Raw genomic sequence first — 8,691 nt, 5'->3', positions numbered from 1 at the left:
TTGGTGCTTCGAACTCCTTTGGGAAAAATGTACTACCAAGAGCTGCAGCACTTCTTGATGTTTCACCTATTACTGATATCATTGAAATATCCGAGCCGCGAATATTTGTCAGGTTTACTTTGTCATAAGTATATTTTGTAACCAGTTAAAGTTTCACAAGATCAAAACCATTATAAGGTCTTTGATCTTTCTTATTTTGGGTTAATGATTGTTAATATGATGGCTGACAGCCTAACATTAGGAAGTTAATATTAATGGAGCACATTTACTATTATCCATATCTCTATTCTGGAACTTCTTAGTGTTTATGTGGTATTAGAAGGTGTAAACTACTGAAAACAACTGTCATGTTATAGCTCGAGAAGAATATGTTGTATCATCCAACATTTTGCTTGTAGATATTAAAATTGCCTATTTTCCTACCTTTCTTGGATATTCATTACCAGTTTTCAGTTTTTGCATATGACCAAATGCACATGCACACATTTGATCATGGAAGTCATAAATGTTGTCAATAATTTTGTGTTTATTTAGATATTCATTTGCTATGTAGAATTTCTATTGGCCACTACTTCTGATGGAACAAGTATATTCATGTCTATCAGGCCAATTTATGCTGGAAATGCTCTTTCCACTGTTCGATATACTGGCGTGGATCCTTGTATTATGACTATTAGGTCCACCTCATTCTCAGTGCCACCAATCCCAACAGATGCGGTATCTGACGCAGCACCGATCTCCCAGGTTGATCTCTCAACCTTTAGCAAAGGTCTGTTATGTCCTTTCATCATATATTCTATGATAGATACTTAGTGAAGTTTGAATCTAATTCCTTTAGTGATCTTCCCTGCCATGTCATATTGCTCATGCTTGTTCTGTTAATCCATTGCAAACTATGTTCATGAACCGCTGCTTTTGAAAACTAATAATGTAGAATAGAAGCAAGATAAGCCCTTTATGACCTTATTGTCCAAAGTTGCCAATACCTTGATCACCTACTCAATTTTCATTCTGGCGCACATTTGTTCAAGTCTTTATCATTGTTTACTTACCAGAAGCCATGGCTAACTGAATACAATTCCAAATGGGATCATATTAATCTCCTCAAAACAAGAACAGGACGCCTGTAGAAGCCTGTGCTTCATCAGATATTCAGATTCTATTTGACTTTCCATCTATGAAGCACGGACACGCATAACATGAAGCCGTGTCGTGTCGTGTCCGTGTCGGACACACGTGTCGAACACACATATCCTATGTATTTTTTAGGATTTGCCTCGTGTCGGCGTGTCGGATGGCCGTATATGAACAGGTTTTGAAAATATCAGGCTGGAACATTGACATGCTGGAACATTGGATTTGACGAACATCTAAGAAATGACTGTATGAACATGATGTCATGATATGAAGCAAAATTCTAGTTCAGGCTGTGGAGTTTTTGCAGAGGAATTGAAAGAGGGAATAATATGGATTTTTTCGCTACTTTGTAAGTAAAAGCCTTGATATCTGAGAGATGTGTCTAAATTATGTGGCAGACATCCACAGTACAATGAAGTAGGCATGTCAAAGACATTTTCATATCTTCCTATGTTTATTTTTGCGTCTCCAGTTGGATACAAGCAAGGTTTTAAATATCGGATATTGGGAAAATATCGAAAGGTCAAAATTCATTTTGGATTGCGGATATTAGGAAAATATCAGGGATATTTGGTAAATATTGGAATTGCCATAACGAATGTTGGAATAGATAGTATAATGCACTAAAATGTAATCTCAACATACTTAATGAAATCTAAGCATACAAAATGTAAATAATATATGACTAAAATGTAATCTCAACATACTTAATGAAATCTAAGCATACAAAATGTAAATAATATATGTTTAGGATCACTAATCAACCTTTTAATGAAATCTAAGCATACAAAATGTAAATAATATATGTTTAGGATCACTAATCAACCTTGTAAAACAAACAAAAGTACAAATCCACATTGTAAAACTTATTTTTTAGGCCAACATGTCATTTGATATAATGAGAATCATGATATCTCACCCAAAATTGCCAAACACGGTATATTGTTTTGCGTTAAGCTATATAAAAAGATATATTCCATATAAAAAGATATATTGGCCAACATATCGGCTTATATATTAGTCATGTTGGGGACATATTCCCCAAAATAGCCAAAAAATAGTGAATGATATTTCGGCAATATCGATTGTGGCAAGCCCTGTAAAAGAATATATCAGACTATATATATATACACACACACACACGTATATATATATAGATATATATATATACACACACACACACACACACACACACACACACACACACACACGACCATGTAGGGGATGTTTAAAACAATGGATTCGAGAGTACGCTTAATCTTATTAAACTCAGTGGGTTCCACGACTTAAGTCGCGCCAAGAGGCTCACGGGACAGGGTGCGATAGAAAAGGAACATGGAAATTCTAATCAGAAAACTAAAAACTTGTTCCACCCTAAAAAAAACTTGTATTTGCTAAACAAGGTTTTAAATATCGGTTATCGGGGATTTATCGGACGACCAAACTTCTTATCGGATAGCGAAAATCGGGGATAAGTAGTATTTATCGGAGCAATATACTAGATGTTGTATATATATAATATAACAACTAAAAAAATATAATCTAACCATGCTTAATGAAATATAAACATACCAAAACAGAAAAGCAAAGTATGTACAGTTTATTCACTAATTTCTTATATAAGTCTCTGTTACAGGAAAAACAAAAAAGCAAAGTATGATAATAGAATAGTTATAGAACTGATATTACTCAAAAGAGAAAGTGTGTGCGTGAAGGAATTACAAGAGAAGGAAAGCTCACAGCATGTGTATATAGCCATGTTTCTGGACAAAAAAACATGGTTGACAGAGGGTAGACGAGCGACAAAGTTCAAGGTTGAAGTTCATGAAGGCGAGCGACGAAGAGGCGCAGAGAACATGAGATGGAGATAACAGAGGAAGCGCCCTACGAGAAAAGGAGCAGCCGCCAGAGACGAAGTTAGGGTTTGAAGGTCGAATTCACAAAGTTTCGGGTTTTAAGTTTCATATTATTAACAAAACGGGTCGGGTCGGGTTTTAAAAACTCAACAACTCAACTCAAAATGCTTGGCCGATAATCCCGATAATTTAGCCTTACTTATCGGCCGATAAGTACCGATAACGCCGATAACTCGCCGATAATCTCTCCAAAACGATAACCGATTACAAAACCAACTTATCCTAGTGGAGAGCTTAAAAATCCGATAACTCGGCCGATAATATTGATTATCGGCCGATATTTAAAACAATATTTGCTATAAAATACTAGGCATTAAATGTCACAATTTCTTAGGTGGAATTAAGTGTACTCTCGTATCCATTGTTTTAAACATCCCCTACATGGTCGTATATTATATTATATATATATATATATATATTATATATATAATATATATAGTATATATATATAATTATATATATATATATATTATATAGCAGCGGACACGGATCCAACACAGCCATCCGACAACGTCGACACGAGGCAAATCCAAAAAATACATAGGATACGTGTGCCGGACACGGACACGAACACGACACGGGCTTCATAGTTATGTGTGTCCGTATTTCATATATATATAATATATATATTATATATATATATTATATATATATATATATATATATATATAGAGAGAGAGAGAGAGAGAGATAAGGAGAGAGAGAGAGGAGAAATGAGTATGGCTTGGTACCAAGCACAAACTTTTGTGCTTAATAGTGAGGTGACATATTCTCGCAACTCATTGAAATCGGGGCCCACATTCATATGGGTTGGGAGTGGTTGTGAATTGGAATGGGTAGAGATGAGAATAGTACACTTCAGCTACCAAACATAAAATTTGTGCTTGGTACCAAGTATATATAATTATATATATATATATAGTATTATATATATATATATATGGAAAAGTGAATCTAAGGTGACACCCTAGGCTCCCACCTAAGGACGCGGCCTAAAATCACATCATTTCCTAATTTTTTTTTACGATCCGCTCCGTTGAACTTGATCTACACGTTCTTAAACCCAAACACACCAATTTTGGGATGAACCCGACGTGTTTTGACCCTTTATCCACTCGTTATAATTTTAACGGTTTTGAATGAATAGAACTTTTTGCACGGCTCAACAAATGGCCAAAACACAACGGGTTTACCCCCAAATTGGTGTGTTTGGGTTTAAGAACGTGTAGATCAAGTGCAACAGAGCGGATCGTAAAAAAAATTTAGGAAATGATGTGATTCTAGGCCGCGTCCTTAAATTACATAATTGTCCAAAAGTACAACAAAACAAGAAAATATCATTTCTAAACCAGTCTTCGAACTCACTTATTGCGCTTTTGCCCTTTTATGGATTAGTACTTGCGAGGGATGTAAAAAAACAGGGATGAGTACAAGACTCAGTGGGTAATTAAGTGGAAAGTCACGGGTTCAACCATATGGGGATATGGAAGTGATATGACACTGTCAACACGAAATAGTAGACATCAATAGCTAATTACATCCATAATAACATAAACGATTTACATGAAGTTATGAACATCGAAAAGAACAAACAACTAGATATTCATGATTGTAAGCTCCCACTTCCGGGATATGTCAATAAACCACACATGCCTTTATATATACATCCACCAGTGAGCGTCCTCACACAGAGCACTTGCCCATATGGGACATAATAGAATATTAATCATGAATCAACGGTCATTGTCTAAATAATTCAACACGTAGATGTCACTAATTAAGGTGACCGAAAGTTGAGGCAAAAACCACTTTTATAAGAATTTACCAGCTTTCAAAGCATGAATCAAATAGGATAGTTGATAGACGAGCTGTCGGCGAACATCCCACGCATGAATTATTTCAAATAACATTTCATCGGAAGCAAAGAGAAAACAAGTGAAATTTCATAGTATAGCAAAAAAGAGAAGTTACCTACCGGTTGTGGCGAAGTGGGCACCAACAACAAATTCCCAAGGGTTCTTATATACGCGCGCACACACACACGTAAGTGTCCAGAAGATCATTATAAGATGACTATTTAATTTGTACTAATTATCATGATATTTTTATGGACACAGATGCATATGATTCTCACATGTGGTGTATTAGTATTGACGTGAAATAAGGGCAGCAAGCAACCTAAAATTGAATTAGAGAATTTAAGATCGAAATAAGGTCTGATTGGTATGAAACTAATGTTGAACGTTGCATATAGTAGCCTAGTGTCGTAATATTCGATAAGATAGTGCATGGGTGTGACAGAGCACTATCACACAGATTCCAGTGCACATAAGATAGCTTTGATCATAAATTAGAGATAGCAAACAACATTGAAAATGTTCCAACCTAATTTCAAAAGAAAGTTACATGAGTATAGTGTCAGGAATAGTAAGAATTTCAAGCATGCAACATATATATTGAGAGTTATACTCTCTATAATGAACATGTCTCAGGCAATCTGTCTAAGACAGATACATCAATTTCTACTAAGCATGTGAGATAGCAAACGACATCCAAATTAGACAAAACCAAGTTCAACGGAAAGGTACATGAGCGCAGATTTTAAAATAGAAAATTTTACTTGAAAAGGACATTCACAGATAGAGTTATGGTCGATTTACTAACAGGGTGTCTTGCTGGAGTGCATGAAGTTATGTTTTAAAAGATGACATGCAAACCTTGTACATAAGCATACACTCCATGCAACCATCAACCAGAGTCTCACACCTTCCAAAGTCATATTAGGATGCATAAATTAAGAAAGATACCATTTTTACTTGATCAAACAAGTTTAATTAGTCCTAGGTTGCTTAAAGACATGATCTTTTATAATGGAATTCAAGTTTTTCCTTGCATGCAAACATGATTCTTTACATGAACGGTAAAGAGATGTATACAAATCTTAGAATATAGCATATAAACCTCTATTAGACTACATTATGAAGAGGTTTTAGATTTTTACCTAGAGGTGTCCTAATCTCCTCTCTTTCCAAGCCTTAATGCTTTGTTCTTGAGGATATGAAAGAGCTTTTTTTAGAAGATGAATGATGGAAAACTTGAAGAAATAGAGGGGAGTTGCTGCTGGAGTGTGGTCGCTCAGGTGTGCGAGGAGTGAGAGGGAGGAAATGATGATTTTCTTCTTGAAACTTGAAGGAGTTTGAGTGACATGAAAGATTGAGTGTTTGACTAGATGTGCACATGCTAGATTCCTTGCCATACGATATTTGTTTGAGGTTTTATTTGCAAAATATCCCCTCCAGTCCACATGGCTGCCCAAATGCATGTAATTTATTATATTAGATTTTCTTGAATTATTTAAGTTAACTAGTTTTATTTCATTATGAAATGTATGATAGACTTATTTCGGGCTATTAATGGACACTTGAATCATGATTGGAGTCAAATGAGGACACTGCTATGCTAATGAACCCATGATATTAGAATATATATACGGGGTTTGCCAGTACAGGGAACGAAACCACTAATGGTAACCGAAAAAGTCAAAACGACAAGAATAGGGATTTTACACACTTAATGCTCCCAAGCCTATAAATAGGCATGATCAACATAAAGGAATGGGGGGCAGAGGAAAGATCTTGGGGCTAACATTCTTCCCAGCATTCTCATTGATCTTCATATATCATTCTCATTCGATCAACGATCTTTTCAACGATCCTTGTGAGAAAAGATTCGTTTTCTTCAGGTAGTCATCTAGTTTAATTAATAGTCCTTGTGAGAAGGGATCTATTAGTATGTTTTGAAGGTAAATAGTAGGATCTGTTAGTATCTCTTTGAGCTAACTAGTCATCTATTTACTTAGAGATCGTCAATTAGCAAAAGAACCATCGTTCATTTCTTGGACCGTCAACGAAAGACAAGAATGACCATGACTATTTACTCGGAGATCACCAATCAGCAAAAAACTCAACGTTTACAGCTCGAACTATCAATGGAAGAAAAGAACGACCTTCTATCGATACATAGAAAAGAATCTAGTTTTATAATTTTTTTTTTGCTTCTAGCAATCTTGAAAATTGTAAAGCTTGTAAATTGTCAATTTTAAGACCCGAAACAATCACGCCTTGGGTCCATGAGCCTGTTAGCACGATATAAGCTGTGGGACCCACTGAGTGTAGCACGTTGTTTGGCTAAAGCCACTGCTAAAGTCGACTAGTCGATGTTACACTTGAGTCTTGGATTTACCTATTTAAGCCACTCAAACTCTATAGATCCCAATGTGGGACTATTATTTGGGGTGTTACAATTTCGGATGCCCAAGGCTTCTAGGATATATGCAAAAGACAATGAGTAAGAATTTGATGATAATTTTAGTTATATAAAAAATTGCATTATGTACAGTTAACTTTTTGTCACAAACTCCATTATCTTATTTAACTTGAACTAGAAGAATGTTAACCTTCTTTTCCAATTCACGCCGTCTTCTTTTTCTACAATTGTGCACATGCAAAGGTAAGATGCAAGGTTTTTCTTTTTTACAGAAGTACTAATGAAATTTTAACAGAAAGTAACATTAATTATTTCATGCTTAAATTTATAACTTATAATCCCTTATTAAGAATTCACAATCTAAATGAGCACCCCACAATCTTAAACCTGAACAGTTTAGATATCATGGTTTTGAGTGTCTGGATTTCTTTTCATGCGCACAGAAATCTTGGGAAAGTCTAGGTGGTTGAAGCTTACATCTCAGGATACAGAGCGTCCAGATCTAGGAAATGCACGAGTGGTGGTCACAGGGGGGAGAGCGTTGAAAAATGCCGAAAACTTTAAGTTGTTGGAGAAGCTAGCAGAAAAACTTGGTGCAGCTGGTATGCTTTCAGATATTTGTAGTTTGCATAAGATTATCTTTTGTAAGTGGTATCATAAATTCTTCTTTTGAATGCTATGTGATATTTCATTCATTTATATAATTATCTTTTGTCTTGATATCTTCTTATTCTAGATTTCTTTGTTCTGATATCTCTTGGTCTGTGCCTATCATGTAGAGTTTGTTTCAATGAAAATGTAGTTTACTAGTCTTATCTCTTTGCTTCCATGTAAATTGTTGGTTACTAATTGAGTATTCCTGTTGGCTGTTGATTTTTCTGAAAGTAATCTCTACAAAGAGTCATTTTATTTTTTATTCCTGGTATATGTTTATTTTTTTACCAAAACTGTGGAGCAGTTTTCTTGTGTCAACCTTTCCTGTTTCCTTCTCCTCTTCTGAAGTCCTGTTTTAGCCTACTAGCAGAACAATAATTGAAAATGTTGAAAGACTCCATTTAAACGATTGAGAAAGTATTTCTTATCAGAAAGTATATCTCAACGCTTACCATGCAGATTGAAAATGTTGAAAGATTCCATTTAAACGATTGAGAAAGTATTTCATCATCATCACCACCACTGAAGCCTTTTCCCATAAAACGAGGGGCTGGTTATAGAGCAAGGCTTCGCAGAAGACTTGACAAATTCTTACGACCTGCTATTAAATTAACCTAACTTCAATTTCCTTCTAGTTAGAGCCAAACTCCTGATCAAGGAACTAGAGGTGGGCTTACTGTCTTCCATATTATCCTAGAGAGGGAAAGGAGATTCTTGA

The 8,691-nt window shown here is 35.4% G+C and overlaps 1 protein-coding gene across 1 annotated transcript in view; it reads left to right on the top strand.

The window, feature by feature from the left end:
* LOC109822196 (electron transfer flavoprotein subunit alpha, mitochondrial) overlaps positions 1 to 8,691 on the top strand; it is a 13,252-nt gene that overhangs the window by 2,562 nt on the left and 1,999 nt on the right. The window contains 3 exon segments of the mRNA XM_020388358.1: positions 1 to 112; positions 606 to 769; positions 7,763 to 7,921. The exon segment at positions 1 to 112 is cut by the window's left edge and continues 11 nt beyond it. Of these exon segments, the coding sequence (XP_020243947.1) occupies positions 1 to 112; positions 606 to 769; positions 7,763 to 7,921 (435 nt within the window).

This window comes from Asparagus officinalis, chromosome 8 (assembly GCF_001876935.1).
Source record: "Asparagus officinalis chromosome 8, Aspof.V1, whole genome shotgun sequence".
Lineage (NCBI taxonomy): Eukaryota > Viridiplantae > Streptophyta > Magnoliopsida > Asparagales > Asparagaceae > Asparagus > Asparagus officinalis.
The sequence above is the reverse complement of the archived record's forward strand: the minus strand, read 5'-3'. Positions and strand labels throughout refer to the sequence as shown.